Source organism: Drosophila sulfurigaster, chromosome 3 (genome assembly GCF_023558435.1).
Source record: "Drosophila sulfurigaster albostrigata strain 15112-1811.04 chromosome 3, ASM2355843v2, whole genome shotgun sequence".
Taxonomy (NCBI): domain Eukaryota; kingdom Metazoa; phylum Arthropoda; class Insecta; order Diptera; family Drosophilidae; genus Drosophila; species Drosophila sulfurigaster.
Window position 1 is genome coordinate 52,332,287 of NC_084883.1, and position 15,779 is coordinate 52,348,065.

Sequence of the window (15,779 nt, forward strand, 5' to 3'; positions counted from 1 at the left end):
TCTCTCTCTCTCAATCTGTTTGTTTCTGTATCTCTTTGCCGGCTCGATTGGTTGGTCATTGGCTTGGCTTAACTTGGCTTGTTGGCTCTCTCGTAACTTGTTTGCATTGACCAGGCCTCAGCTCGTTCCTCTCCTGCATTTATCGGCGTGAAAACGGCCTTTGCATCGAAGTCTTCTTCGGACCAAACCAAGTCGTTTTTAATTACATACCACAGCCAAAGCAGGTGCGGAATGGGGCGCGGTTCTTGCCCCATCTTGACTCGTTTAGTGGTTACATGAAAATAGCAGCCTGTCTGTAATCAGATGATCACTTGCCCTTTACCAGGCTCAGGTTCAAGCCAATAAACTAAAGCCAACTATACCATAAGTCGTTGCTAATCTCCGACTGGGTTGTATACATTTATTTACGGATTACGACTGCAATATATGTGTATATGAAACAGCATTCCTTAATTGTATATTTATTATTCATTAATTTTGAAATAAGCAGAATATTTATTTCAGCAAATAAAGAAGCTTGAAGTGGTGTAAAATTCACTGCAAAATATTCAATGAAAAACGAAATATAAAAAATTGGAGTTCCAAGAAAAATATAATATAAATTATCAATCATATTCAGTATACGACCAATATGACAGGTTTCTTAAATTACAATTAACCTTGTACTCCAAGACGTTCTAATGTATTATACAATTTAAGTATTTAGTTCCATTCTAGTCTTTAAATATAAACAATAATAATAAACTTTGTGTATAAGACTCAATGTTATATTTAACGTGTAATCCAATAAGATATTTTCTAACAAATTTATTAATACTTGTCTTCATAATTTCAATTTTAACAAGTAAGAAGGCTACAGTCGAGTATTAATTTTAAAATATACCAAAATAATATACCGCAAAACTACTAAAATAAACAGCCAAAGCAGTTTCTTAAATAAATTCTTAAATTTTTCTAGGTATTATAAAGACTATAGCTTTTACTGTATGTACCAAAAATCGCGACTTTGAAACTATGCTTCTTTTAATACATATCAATTGCTTTAATTTTATGCCAACATCTTAATATGTGAATCCAACATCTTAATACTTCAAATCTAAATAGATAATTTGTATCAAATTCATGAATACTTGCCTTCATCATTCATCAAAAATAACTAGCTAATTTAAAAATAATATTCCACCTTTTCAGTTTTAAAATATAAATTTTTATTCTTGTCCAAAATATGTATTTTTGAATAATTAATCGGTGTTAAAATGTTTTGAATTGCGTTGTAACTACTAAGTTGTGACCAAAAAAATTTTGAATCCATGTTGTAAAGTATTTGTTGTGACACGTCAAGAGGCAAGATATATATACAGATTGTATGTATGTATATGATATATAGACTGACGCAGAAAATATATCTGCTTTGGAACAATTCCTCATCAATAATTACTTCTTCTTTTTGCCCTTGCCTTTGCCCTTTCCCTTGCCCCCCTTTTTGCCTTTGCCTTTGCCTTTGCCCTTGCCTTTGGCGGCATCGAGCAGAGCTTCGGTCACATAAGTCTCGGTGGTCACCTTACTCATGGGGAGCGTCACCGGTTGCTTGGGTGTGCGCAGCTCGATCTCGATGGTGTTCTTCTTGTGCTGGGACTTCGACTTGCTGCCCAGCTTGACGAGGAACACATCGCTGTCCGTTTCGTCGCACGTTTTGTAACAGACCTGCGAATGCATAAATGGCAAATGTGGTAGAAAGCGAAAATACGAATACGAATACGAATCGCATACGAATACGAATTGCGGTTGCCACACATTTGTTGCCGCAATTGGTGCATATGTGTGGTTATGCAACACAAGGCAAGACAACAGAGACTTGCAGCAACCACAAATGCACCGCAGCACACATTGTCTGTGGGCCAAGTCATGGACCGTTTAACTACAATTCCGCATTCCTAAACGTGCCACAAAACTGTGCCACATTTGGCAATTGCAGCCAGACAGTTGTGAATAATTGCATTTTAACTCACCTCGATGCCCTTCTTTCGCGTATCTAAGTTGACACCCTTCATCGTATCCTTAATGTCCTTCGCCTCCACCTGCATGCAACAGCTGCGTTGATTCGAAGGTGGCACAGCCGGAATCACTGGAGCACCGCCACCGCATAGACGCCGACGATAGCAATCGACTTTGGCTTCGTTGCGATCACAGACCTGCGATCGATAGCAATCGACCTTGGCATCGGCATTATCGCATGCCTCTTTTATCTTGGAGAAGGGCACATAGTAATCATCAGCATCGCAGGCATCGTTGCCCGAATACTTGATATTGGCACGAATCTTGGGTATCTTGGGATGATTCACAATGCTGCCGCAGGTGCGTCGCTGAATGTGTTTGCGGGCAAAGTCGCTGCGTTGCAGCAGATCGTTGAGGCAATTCTGGGAGGGACAATCATCGATGCTGTTCTTGTAGACGGGATCATCGTCGGGGCCCAAGTTTGGATTCTGTGAACCATCGTTGACGCTCTCCACCTTGTGGGTGTTCTTCAAGACTCGTATGGTCAGACCGCTGCCATTGAGGCAGGCCTCGAACTCATCGTAGGCTTCTGGACCCGGATCGGGACGTGTTGGCTGAATGAAACATGGCTGGATCTCTGGACTGCAATCGCATTCGCATTGGCACTGACAACACTCGTCGCATTCGTCCACTAAATTATTGAATAAGTTGAGTGAATGAATCGTAGATTCTTATGCTACTCACTTGTTGGCATCATGGGCTTTAACATTTGATCCGTGATATTGATGGCACATGGATCCTTCTTGCCTTTCTTGCCCTTCTTTCCCTTCTTCTTCTTAGCCATATTGGTTTGATTGAATGTGCGTGTGTGTTACAAAGTGGTCGTTTAAGAGCTCAAATATAATTTGGATATGGATTGAGAATTAGTCAATTTGGATATTGCACTTGGCCAGTAAATGGCGCAATTTCCGTGTATCTCGTTTTGCTTGCTGCGAAAACAATTCAGAGTTAATGAATGAAAAGAACTTGTTTGGTAACAACTAATAGCTGTGTTAATGGATAGCTATGCTCTTATTCAGCAATTGTTTGGTTTACCAAAAGCAACTAAGAACAATTTAAATTAGTGTAAGAATTTAAATGTGTTGCGTGTAAATGTATAAACGAGAATAATGAGAATAAAATAACTTTTACCCTAGTAAATTTTGTTCTGACTGTTGAAGCGTTGAAATAACTAAAATTTTGATTTTTATTCGTATTGATATACAGGCAAGGACTGCTTTGCTTCTAACTTTTCAACAAAACACTTTCAAAATGGCGCCCAAGCGAATGGCTTGCGTTGATGAGACGCTTGTCGATAGCAGTTATCGATTATCGAAGAGAATGCAAGTGAATCGATAAGAAGTGTGACCTAGCGATCCTTGCTTGAATTGTAACTGGCAAACATTCACAGGGAAATAAAAGATGAGAATTTCTGCTTCTTTAAAAACAGTTTTTAATTGATATTTTGGTTAAGGAACTGCTTTCTTAAGTTGCATTCCTGTTGTTAATACATTATTTTTTTTACATTTTTTTCACATTTTTACATTTTATTTACTTCAGCCAACAACACAGTCTGGAGTGACTCACATCGCTATATTTTCCTCTTCCACTTTCGGAGGACAGTGCTTCTTGGCGTGTTTTTTGCTTTTCTTTTGCTTCGCTTTAGGGCACTCTGTGTTAGAGGAGAACTAATTAATATGACTAACGTAGGTATTTTTAATTCTACGTACTGCGACCGCACTCATCCACACAAATGTTACATGGACACTGCTTATCACGGTTGCAGGCAAATGATCTATGACACTTTCGTGGCTCTTCTGCCTCAGAGGACGGACAGATCTCTGGCTGCTTGGAACCTGCCATTGCTTCAGTTTTTCCATCTTCGCGTCTGAAATAGACAGATGTGATGGTTGGCCCATGACAGGCCAGACGAATGATCAGCACAATGTTGCCCGTTTGCCGACTGCAGAGATTGAATATGGGAACCAATTGTTTGATAACCGACGAGACGGGACACAATTGTTCGCGACGTTCGTATTTAGAGTCAAAGCAATCACATCTGTCCATCACATTGCTGGCTGGATCTTTCATCCTGGGCAAATCTGCCAGCTGATCCATCCAGCGTTGTAACCAACCGTCATTCTGAGCTTCGAATGCTTTATCAACGCGTTTGAATAGCGTATGTATGGAAATCTCTGACAGACCAAGCAAGAATTTGCAACAATTTGATCGTCGCTTGTAGACATGAATGTGCAATCGATCCTCCTCCGTGACCGGCGATGTCAGAGGGAAAAGGCAGCGTTTGCCAGTCTTGGGACGACAGGGATCGACACAGTTGCCAGAATCACGATCACAAACAATCACATAGACGCAATTGCGGAAGCTGATTTCCACACAAATCGGATATTCGTCCGGGGCACAATAGTTTTGGAGAGTGATCACAAGATCATCAATCACAAATTCAAACATATAAATCAAGTGTGGAACAACAGCCATTATGATCAACGCAGCTCAACTTTTAACTTTAATACGGGGCCTAAATATTTTTCAAATTTTGAAAAATTAAACTGAAATTTATCTGTATTTTTTTGAGTGGACAATCTGAATATGAGGATATATTTTAAAAAAGTTGAGCTATAAAGTTGAGTCGCCTCCTGAGACTATAGAAACTATTTCAATAAATTCATCATACGCAACGTTGACACAACATTAAAGTAAACTAATTAGATTTAAGGTTCACACATTTAAAATTTTATTGGTAAAAAATCTTAAAATTGTTTAATTCGGGATTGACAGCTATTTTTGTGAAAGTGAGAAGCGTGTCGAATTAATAGTTTGAAAATTGCTAGCTAAAAAGAATTGACAAATGCAGTTTAGTTGGCCAATTTGTGGAGTTAGTTTTTTTTTTATTGAAATCGCAATCCTCCAGAAGGACAATATTCACAACTTCGATCGGATTCCTCCCCTCTACAAAGTCTGGTTCCCTTGCCCAAATATTTTGATCCTCTTCAATCGTGGCGGAATCTGAACATGTTGCTCAATCAAAACACAGACTGCAGACGCTTAAGCATTGGCTTTTTCTTCCTTTTTTTAGGTTTTTTTTATTTAGCCAACGACAACACTCTTCACACTCGTCACACAATCGTCGATCACTAAGAAAAGTTCAGAAAAAGAAATATAATAAGTAAAGAATACAACTTTTATGATTATAACTACCTTTTAATCACTTCAATAAAGATTGGCCGATTTTGAGCATAGTTTATATGGATGTGATTCTTTCCCTTTAGGACACTCGGATATGCGTTATCAGTTCGTGTTAAAGGCTTCTCATACTAATCCACTTGAATGTTGTATTTGACCAGCAAGTGTCGCAGTTTTCGCATGGCTCGATTGCGTGCTGCAAGTGAATGAAATATAGAGATTCAACAGAAAATTAATATTCAACTAGCTCACCTAGATCACAGCAGCTGGCGTATTCGGGACAACAGTGGGCACACGGATCTGCCGGAGGGCAACCGCAGGCATTGCCTGGGCTTAGATCGGTTGATTCGCAGAATACGCCGCCGCCGCCAGCCTGACGTTTATCCTTGCCAGCCTTCTCTTTCTTCTTTTTCTCCTTCTCCTGCTGCTTCTTCTCGACGCGCGCTTCCTCCGCCTCCTTGGCCTTCTGGACCTGCACCCAGCGTGGATGGGCAGGAACGCCGCCACAAGGACCGCAGGGCTGCAGACGCTGCTCGATGACCGATTTGCAGCGCTTCGTGGGCACCGTGGGGCACTCTGAAGGAGGGATAAATACGAAACTAATTGAGCAATCTCTCGGTTATCTTACCTCGATCGAATTCATCCTCGCAATAGTCGCAGGGACACATTTTGTCAAGATTGCAGGCAAAGTAGCGCAAACACTTCTTGGGGCTGTCATCCTCCTTGGCACAAGGATCGGGCATTGTACACACCGGCGGCGGACACGGCGGACACTTGCTGCCACACTTCTTGCCCGTGTCCATGGGACCGCCTGTGGCGCTGGCACAGCACGGATCTTCGGGACAAGGTGGCTTCATCTTGCCACACGACGGACAAGGCTGTGGTGGACATGATGGACAGCATGGGGGCGGACAGCATGGATCCGGGCACTTGGGATTGCGAGAGCAAACCGACTGACCGAGTGCGAATGTCGAGACAATTGCTGGGCCATTGCAGAGCAGTCGCATGACCAGGACCATGTTGCCAGTCTGTTGCTTGCAGAGATTGAAGAGTGGCAACAGACGCTTCGTTGTCTCGGCAGTGGGACAAAGTTGCTCGCGTCGCTCAAAGCCGGGATCATAGCAGGCACAATTATCCAGCGAGACCTTGTTTTGGCCCTTCATTTTGGGCAGCTTATCGAGCTGATCCTGCCAGATTTTCTCCCAATTGGGATTCTCGATGTCAAACGATTCCCTGACACGATCAAAGATCGGCTTCATCGGCAACTCGGTTAAGCCAATCAGGAACTTGCAGCGCATCGTGCGCTTCTTATAGACATGGATCAGCAGGCGATCCTTGTCGGTGACCGGTGAATCCAGCGCAAAGATGCAACACTTGCAGCACTTCGGTTGCTTGGGATTCACACAGCTGCCGTATTCGCGATCACAGATGCTGACGAAAACGCTGGAGCGAAAGGTGAACTCCACACAGGTGGGATATTCCTCGGGGGCGCATAGATTCTGTCGCGTGATCAGCAGATCATCGATCACGAAATCCAACATGAAGATCAAGCCTCGGTCCATGGCGACGGAATTGTTTTTGGCGAACGACTTTTCGGGTGCGATGTGAATGAATGGAGAATAAAATCTAAATTTTGTAACTAAAAATTTCAAGTTGTAATTTTGGCCGAGGAAAGAAACTGAAATGTGATGTCTCATATGCTTATTTCAACCTTTTAAAATGCCAATGCCTACTTAAGGAATGTGTTCTCTGATATCATTGACTAGAAAATAAAGTTACGTTGATTAATGATTAAGGGTGTGGTAAAAAATAATGCATTTGATATCATACCAACTGATAAAAAAAAGTAAGAAAGCTACAGTCGAGTATGCTCGACTGTGAGATACTGTCTATATTATTGTGAATAAAAGCAAAACAGTGCGGTATTCATTTTAAAACATACCACATTAATATACCGCAAAAATACTGAAAATATACCAAATGCAACATAAAGTATATTGATATAATACTGCATTTAAATGCTACATTTGGTATATTGACATAGTATTACATTCAAAATATACCACAGAGTACAAAATAAACCAGACTCTCACCCAACGCAACTAAGATCCGTAGTAATTAGAATTTTCCCCAAACAAAAGTTTTTTTTATAACTTATAATATTTTTGTCTGAACGAAACCAAATTTTCAGGAATCATCAAGACTACAATTATTATTGTATGCACAAAAAATCAAGGGTATAATAATATAACTGATAATAAATAAATAAACAACTAACGGTTAAAGGTTCATATTTTTCGGCGAAAAACAATTTTTAATTGTGTAGAATAAATTAACAACAAATAATTTTAAATTATTTCAACAAAGAATCCCTGCTGTGCATATTGTTTAACTTATTTTAAGGCAAATACGCGCACAATCTTCTTTTTTTCGTTTTGTAGATCAACCACTCCATACTTATGCTATTCACATAAACACGAATATTCACTTTCGTTGTATATTAAAATTGTTTATATTGTCAAGTTCTAATTTGCATTAGCAAAGGTCAAATGCCTTAGAACCTATTACTCATGAAAGCTACTGCGAATATGGTATGTTAAATAAAAATAAGTTTAGTTTGTTCCTGTTAAATTTATGCTATAAATACTGATTCATGTTTAAAGAATAATTAATAAAACATTCCGTAGCTTTAATTTTCTAGCAATGCGTAAAATCCATTATTTTTTATTTAACTTTGGAAATTGTTCTACAAAATGATTCTTTGAGCTACCTTCAATTGTAATTTGTAAGTGGCGTTGCATTGAGACTGCGAAGATCTTCTTCGTCAGCCCAGCAAGAAGCTCGCGTAAGTCGTTTGTACTTATGCATATTACATATAAGACATACAATATTAGTTTGTCAGCTGCATATTAGCTACAATTAGTGGGGATTGTGTTCGGTTCGGGGCGGGTAAAACGGGGGGAAGGAAGTACAAATAAATGTGTTGAACACAATAAACGTAATCGGGAGAAATAAGCATTTTATACAGGAATTTCGTTGAATATACAGTACATTATGTGTTGGTTTTTAGTTGTTCGTTTTCACTCTCTCTCTTTCTAGCAATTTATTAACCGTGTGTAATCGATCCTAAACGATATTAACGTCAGGCGGGCTGAAACGATATGGGCGGAAAAAGCCGAGGCCATTGCACAAACTCGATGCCATAGTGCAATATTCCCGTGGCGCTGACCGCAATCATGGCTCCCCAGAAGAGCATAAATAGCAAGTTCTCCGTATTAAATTCGGCCGGATATGTCATGGTGATAATGAACATGGCGACGGCGATCAGCAACACGGCGGGGAAGGCAAAGTAACGCCAGCCACGTTGCGCGACGAGTGGCGATGGCAGCAGACTGCCTTCGTTCTCGTTGATCACATAGTTGCCCAAGAACAGATCAATGCCATCCTGACGCACGCCATCCGCAAAGTTGTTCAGATAGTAACGAATCATCGAGTTCTTGCCATCGTTCAGAGCACCCGTCTTGGTGCGTTTGCCAGTGCGTGTGTAGTCCGTTTTAAGTGCTCCAGTGCCGGAATATTGCAGCGAGACTAGATCCGCATTGTCCGCCCAGACGCCCTTGAAAATCGACTCAAACACGCTGGACGCCTGCTCCACACGTTGGCCCACATGGAGCACGCCCAGCTTTTGCAGCACAGCCGTTAATGAGTGACGAGCGAGCATGCTCTGCACCACATTGGTGCGATCGAGGCAATCGATGCAGTTGGTGCGGAAGACGCCCGTCTGCGTGGACACCAGATTGCCATTGTCGAAGGCGTGATAGAAACCAAAGTCCTCCTGCTCATGGGCCAGTCTATCGATCAATATATTGAGGCGATCCCAGCGCATCTTGCGGCACTCGTAATGGAAGTCGAAGGCCTCGTAACGCACCGACGGATTGCCCAATTCACGCACCAGGCGCGCATAGGTCGACTCCAGTTCTCCCTCAGCACCCTTTTGATCCACCAAATTGATAGCCACCTGCTGGCCATAGATCTGCAGCTGGGCGTTGAAGTGCGCCGCACATGCAGCCAGATGATCCTTGCCGGGCACCAGACGCGGTCTGGGCTTGTAACGCAGATTGGGCAGCTGCAACCAGTGGAACGGCATGCTACCGCGGGTCTGCACAAAACTGGTGTGCTGGCCATTGAATTCCACAAGTTGCTCCGTCTCCACAAAGTTGGCCACATGTCCCAAATCGTTGGCGCCGCGACAGAAGAGTCGGGTGCCCGCTCGCTCCACCGACCGTCGTGTTATAATGCTCCAGAAGAAGGTCTGACCATTGATCTGCACCTGGTTGATGGACACGAAGCCCAGCACCAATGGAAGTTGGAAGCGTTCCATCTTATCGCAACGGAACTGCTGCAACACATGGTTGTTCCACACGAAGCGTTTATCGGCACGCTGCAACAGACCTTGATCTCTTGTCTTGGCGCTGAAGTCGTGCTGTCGCTGCAGCGATTGCGTTAAATCATAGCGATAGGAGAAATAGTAGAATTTGGTGTCCAGCGTCTTGCGCAACATGCTCAAGTATGCCTCGTTCTCGGAGCGTTGAATGGCATTGGGAATGTAGGGTATAATATCATAGCCAGCGAGACGCCAAACGATGGAATTGTTGATGACGCCCACGAAGATGCGATGCGTGGCCACCAGCAGATAGTCACAGCTCAGCAGATGAATGGTGCCCAGTATGCCGCAGATGCGCCGTGTTGGCCGAAGATTTGTGAGCTGTGTGCTCTTGGCCTGCACTCGCGTCACCTTGTCCAATCGGCCAATAATCAATAGTTCATTCTGCCCATTGGGTTCGACAATGAAATTCTCCTGCGTTATATACAGATTCATGTCATCGTACACATCGTTTTCCGCATCCATCTTGGCGGTCGAGCTAGTATCACCTGCAAGGCAGCGAAATCAAATTAAATTGTAACAGTTGTTGGGGTGGTTTTATCGTTTTTTTTTCAAGTACTTACTTTTTATCAATAGTTCCCACTGATGACGGCGCTCACACGCAACACACACACGCACACACACGAACGCACAGACACTTAGCAGAAGCACCGGTGCTAAGTGCAATTTTTTTTTTCCTATGTTGTTTTTACAGCGCTCGCGCTCACCTTGTGTGCGTTGTCGTGGCCGCCAGTTCAATTAGGTTTAGAATTTTGTTGGCGCTGTTAAAACTCATGCAACACAAGCAACATAGCAAGTTTTAATAAATTAAAAGAGCCGAAAAACACCCAAACGAGGTGACGAAGGCACACACAACAGCGTGACCGCAGCGCAATTTTCAAAAATATACTAATTTTAACACCAAATATACAATGGAGGAGGCTATATGGTCGGATGGTATTTTTGATTTGTACATCTTTCTGTACTTAAAAAACCAAATTGAGGAAGGCTAAGACATTTTTTCCTTTTTTAATTTATAATTTATGTATTTGTTATATAAAATGTTTTCATCACTTTTTCTACATGTAGGACGCATTTGAGTACTACCGCCATCTATTGCACTTTCGTGGTAGCTACTGATAAAACAGTGTGTACATGTTTGCAGTGAAATTGCGCTTTCAGTGTGTACATACGCTTAGCAGCGCAAGAACATTTTTCGCGTCATTTCAAAATCGAACGGACGACGCAACACCGCAGCAGCTTGTGATATATACAAATTCATTAAGGAATTTGACTAATTATATGAAAACTATACATATAGTAGAGTCCGCACAATATAAACGATCAAGAGTACAACTCGTGATACATTGCAAGCGCAATTAAAGTGAAGTACGCACGCACACAATCAAGTGAATAGCAGAAGCACAGTTATTTCAAGTTGGCGTCTTTTCGGGACATGGACATAACATCGGGTGCGAATGGCTCGCGTCAGCAGCCAGCGCGCAAATCGAATCAAAACATTCAGGTCTATGTGCGCGTAAGGTGAGTCGAGTGATAATGGTTTACCTTTAACTATAAGCTAATATGCTGTCCATACAACAGACCATTGAACTCACGTGAACGTTGTATACGTTCGGCGGAAGTTGTCGATGTGCAACCGCCCAAGGAGATTGTGACACGGCACACTGTGGACTCGAAACTGACGAAGAAGTTCACTTTCGATCGTACCTTTGGTCCAGATTCACGACAGTGTGATGTGTACAGCACTGTAGTGGCGCCTCTTATTGAGGAAGTGCTCGCTGGATACAATTGCACGGTGTTCGCCTATGGACAAACGGGCACTGGTAAAACCCACACCATGGTGGGCAACGAGTGTGCCGAGTTGAAGTCATCCTGGGAAGATGTGAGTAGTACAGTTGTGCAGGCATTAGAATTGAATTTGCGGGCAGCAAAACCAGTTTTATGACTGTGTCGCTGACCTCGTTGAATTCTAAGAATTCTGATGTTATAATCCCTAATTAATTGCTGTTTCTTAGGACTCGGACATTGGCATTATACCGCGCGCTTTGAGCCATCTCTTCGATGAGCTACGCATGATGGAATTGGAGTATACTATGCGTATCTCTTACTTGGAACTGTACAACGAGGAACTGTGCGATCTGCTTTCCACCGATGACAATGTCAAGATTCGAATCTTTGACGACAGCTCGAAGAAAGGTTCTGTGATCATACAGGGACTCGAGGAGATACCCGTGCATAGCAAGGACGATGTCTACAAGCTGCTGGAGAAGGGCAAAGAGCGTCGCAAGACAGCCACAACTCTGATGAATGCGCAATCTTCGCGTTCACACACCGTTTTCTCTATTGTGGTGCACATACGCGAGAATGGCATCGATGGCGAGGAGATGCTCAAGATTGGCAAACTGAATCTGGTCGATTTGGCCGGCAGTGAGAATGTCTCGAAGGCGGGCAATGAAAAAGGAATTCGTGTGAGGGAAACTGTTAATATCAATCAGAGTTTGTTGACTTTGGGACGTGTGATCACTGCTCTAGTGGATCGTGCTCCTCATGTGCCGTATCGCGAGTCTAAACTAACGCGCCTGCTGCAGGAATCTCTCGGTGGACGCACCAAGACATCGATTATTGCCACCATCTCGCCAGGACACAAAGACATTGAGGAGACGCTGAGCACGCTGGAGTATGCGCATCGTGCCAAGAATATACAAAATAAACCCGAAGTCAATCAGAAGCTCACCAAGAAAACGGTACTCAAGGAGTACACCGATGAGATTGATAAACTGAAGCGTGATCTGATGGCAGCACGCGACAAGAATGGAATCTATTTGGCCGAGGATACCTATGGCGAAATGATGCTCAAAATGGACTCACAGACGCGTGAGCTCAATGAAAAAATGCTTCTACTCAAGGCACTGAAGGATGAGCTGCAGAACAAAGAGAAGATCTTTAACGAGGTCAGCATGAGTCTGGTGAAGAAGACACAGAAGCTCAGTCGCACAGAGCAGAATCTGAGTGAAACGAAAGGATCTCTGCTGCTCACCAAGAAGGTGCTCAGCAAAACAAAGCGTCGCTACAAAGAGAAGAAACAGCTGGTGGAGTCGCATGTCAAGACCGAGGAACAGTTGACCACACAGGCGAATCAAATACTCGCTGCAGCCGATTTGGCTACCGCCGATACACAGCAGCTGCATGGCACAATTGAGCGACGTCGTCAGGTGGATGATATGATACGCAACACATGCGCACAGTTTGCGGAACGCATGAGGGAAAATCTGGGCATGCTTGATGGCAGCTTGGCACAGTACCAGGAGCAGCATGCGGGCTCAACACAGCAGCTGACCGAGGAGTTGGGTAAGTCAATTACTTCTAAATAGAACTATTTAGAGCCTCAGTACCTAATAAAGTTGTCGGTTCATTTCATTTGGCATAATTTAGAAAATCAAGTTAGGATATGATGATGATGTGATATCATGCATAGGATATGATCATAATGATGCCTTTAATTTAATATTGAAGCAGCAAAGCATATAGCGTTTTCGTTATAACCTTATAGCAATTACAATTGTAATAAATGTTGGTCATAAAATTGTAGTTATTAATGAAATTCTTTTGTATGGACAAAAACGCGTACTTACTAGTTCCTTGGCTGACAATCTGGTATATTTTGAGTGCATTAGTATGTCAATATACTATGGTATTAATATGGTATACTTTATATATGGTATAATTTAAAATTAATACCCCATTGTTTTGATTTTATTCAAAATGGGTATCGGGTATTTCACAGTCGAGGACTATCGGCTGTACCTTCTTTTTTCTTACTTGTTTCTTCCTTTTGATTTGTCTCGTAGCATGTTCTGGGCTTACTAAAATATACTTGCACAAGTCAAATTTTATTTTCATTCGATTTTTTTTAGTTATATGGAACTTTGGAATGACCTCGATAATTTCGAATTCTCCCCATTTTATTATTTTTATAATTTTGTAATACTAATTTATAGTATATCAAATTACAATAAGTGGATCATACTTAATTTCGTTATTTTTTTTTTGTTTGATTTAGAATTCAAAATTTTAATTTAAAGTTCAAATTTCTCATTTTTACATTTTAATTGTAAAGTGACGTATTTATTAATTAAATTTCAAATTTGTTAGCAGTATGACTGTTTTAAATAATGAATTCCTACAAAATTCTTTCTCCCTACAGCCAACTGCACCAGCGTGCATCAGCGTCTGGTGGCGAATGCTACAAAGAGCATCAACAACTTGCGCGACATTTGCTGCGAATCCTTGGCCGCACATGGCCAGCTGCAGGCGAAGTTTGTGAGCGCTGTGGCCAGCAATGGCGATGCCCAGAGCCAGGCGTTGTTGGCCCAACTGTTGGAGCACATGGAGCATCGACGCACACAACTGAGCCAAGACATGCTGGCGAATCTGCAGGAATTGGAGGCGAACAATATGCGACACAGAGAAGCACTCGATAATATGCGTGATGGCTTTGCACCCATCATCGAACGCAATGCGAAGGCGGTGCAACAGCATGTGGAGCAAGTGCAGCAGCAGCTCAATCAGCTGACCACATTGAGTGCACCCGATGCAGAACAACTGCAGCAGCTGCAAGCGGAGCTGGCCTACGAGGAGCAGCTGGCACAGCAGGAGCAGGCGTTGTTCCAACAACTCGAGCAGCTGCAGCAGCAGCGTGCCAAGAACACGGGCAGCATGAGCACACGCGTTGGCCAGCTAAAGCGCAGCCATGTGGCGATCAATGAGCAGGCTCAACTTACCGGCAACAGCGTGCTTGCTTATGGCACACAGAGCACAGTTGCCGCTCAAGCGGCACGCGATGAGCTCTGCAGTCAATTGCAAGCAGCTACACTGATTGTGGATCATGGCGTGTCGAAGTGTTCCACGCTTCACGTGCAGCTGGATAATCTGTGCAAAGCCAGCGATAAGCAGGCCGAGTCCAGCATGCAAATGGTGCGTGCCCAGCAGCAGCAGCTGCGTCAATTGTGCGGCGACAACGAGGAGCAAGCGAAACAACTGCGTGAGGAACAACAGAAGCAACTGAAACTGGCCACCGAGCAGATACATCAGATAATGACTACAGATGTGGAGTTGGGCATTGGCCATGCCGCCATCACCGGCGAGCTCATCGAAGAGCTGGCCAAACAAATGAACCAGCATGCCACCGTGCAGCGTCAACAGCTGCAGACTTGCCACGAGAGTGTCTCTCACTTCCATCAGAGCGAACTAAAAACGTATGCGCCAACTGGTGCGACGCCCTCGAAGCGTGACTTTGTCTATCCACGCACGTTGGTGGCCACGTCGCCGCATCAGGATATTGTGCGTCGTTATCGACAGGAGCAGGACTGGTCTGATCTGGATACCACAGCCACCATTGATGAGGTGAGTTGTGAAGTCGAATATTTTAAGTTAGACTTGACTAATCTTAATTTAACTTTGCAGTGCAGCGAACCAGAGGAATCACTGCAGTCGGTTCAAGAACTGTCTGAAACGGAGACCATCATGAACTCCACGCCCATTGATCCCGTGGACAATGCTGGCATTATCAATAAACGCAGCTCGGGCAACGGCCGCAGCTCCAACACTCTGAAGCCATTTGCGAATGGACAAAGAAACAGCTCCTTGTCACGCTCCCTCACTCCCAGCAAGTATTCGCCGCGTAATTCGCCACGCAACTCGCCAATTGGTTCACCTGCCTTTAATAGGGTAAGTCAATCACTGAGCTGCTAACCAGACGAACAATTATTAACATATTTGATATCTTTCTTTCACTTGCAGCACAACAAAGAGAATGTGGCCTGAGATGGCAGTAATAAACATTTAAACATTTAAGGCGTTAATTGGAACACTTCTTGTCTATATAATTTGCACGGTTCCTTTCTATTTTTATTCATTATTCATAATTTATCATTTCACTTGAGATTTCAATTTCATTATCGATTCTTTCTTATTACAATTTACACATGAAGTAAACAAAACATTTCTGCACCAAGTACAGTGAAAAGTGATGACTTGCAGCTCTCTTGTTGAATAAAGATTAAATGTATTCCCTATATAAATAGCACACTTGATGTTTTTG

At 42.9% G+C, this 15,779-nt stretch overlaps 5 protein-coding genes across 5 annotated transcripts; 1 reads left to right on the forward strand and 4 right to left on the reverse strand.

Moving 5' to 3' along the window:
• Positions 1–1,184: 1,184 nt before the first annotated feature.
• Positions 1,185–3,326, reverse strand: LOC133844809 (uncharacterized). The gene is made up of 4 exons (XM_062279072.1): positions 3,187–3,326; positions 2,740–2,984; positions 2,010–2,686; positions 1,185–1,704 (listed from the first exon to the last, which is right to left on the reverse strand). The coding sequence occupies exons 2-4, from the start codon at positions 2,837–2,839 to the stop codon at positions 1,435–1,437; spliced, it is 1,047 nt and encodes a 348-aa protein (XP_062135056.1). The 5' UTR covers positions 2,840–2,984; positions 3,187–3,326; the 3' UTR covers positions 1,185–1,434.
• Positions 3,327–3,463: 137 nt separating this feature from the next.
• LOC133844810 (uncharacterized) lies at positions 3,464–4,648 on the reverse strand. The gene is made up of 2 exons (XM_062279074.1): positions 3,765–4,648; positions 3,464–3,706 (listed from the first exon to the last, which is right to left on the reverse strand). Exons 1-2 carry the CDS (start codon positions 4,528–4,530, stop codon positions 3,618–3,620), a joined length of 855 nt encoding a protein of 284 aa, XP_062135058.1. The 5' UTR covers positions 4,531–4,648; the 3' UTR covers positions 3,464–3,617.
• Positions 4,649–4,844: 196 nt separating this feature from the next.
• Positions 4,845–6,925, reverse strand: LOC133844808 (uncharacterized). Its single transcript, XM_062279071.1, has 4 exons — positions 5,864–6,925; positions 5,488–5,811; positions 5,251–5,431; positions 4,845–5,186 (listed from the first exon to the last, which is right to left on the reverse strand). Exons 1-3 carry the CDS (start codon positions 6,795–6,797, stop codon positions 5,367–5,369), a joined length of 1,323 nt encoding a protein of 440 aa, XP_062135055.1. The 5' UTR covers positions 6,798–6,925; the 3' UTR covers positions 4,845–5,186; positions 5,251–5,366.
• A 1,309-nt stretch (positions 6,926–8,234) lies between these two features.
• LOC133844807 (phosphatidylinositol-3-phosphatase SAC1) lies at positions 8,235–10,545 on the reverse strand. The gene is made up of 2 exons (XM_062279070.1): positions 10,243–10,545; positions 8,235–10,167 (listed from the first exon to the last, which is right to left on the reverse strand). Exon 2 carries the CDS (start codon positions 10,142–10,144, stop codon positions 8,378–8,380), a length of 1,767 nt encoding a protein of 588 aa, XP_062135054.1. The 5' UTR covers positions 10,145–10,167; positions 10,243–10,545; the 3' UTR covers positions 8,235–8,377.
• A 181-nt stretch (positions 10,546–10,726) lies between these two features.
• Positions 10,727–15,759, forward strand: LOC133844805 (kinesin-like protein Klp61F). The gene is made up of 6 exons (XM_062279068.1): positions 10,727–11,200; positions 11,261–11,561; positions 11,695–13,027; positions 13,884–15,082; positions 15,143–15,406; positions 15,479–15,759. The coding sequence occupies exons 1-6, from the start codon at positions 11,115–11,117 to the stop codon at positions 15,500–15,502; spliced, it is 3,207 nt and encodes a 1,068-aa protein (XP_062135052.1). The 5' UTR covers positions 10,727–11,114; the 3' UTR covers positions 15,503–15,759.
• The last annotated feature ends 20 nt before the right edge of the window (positions 15,760–15,779 follow it).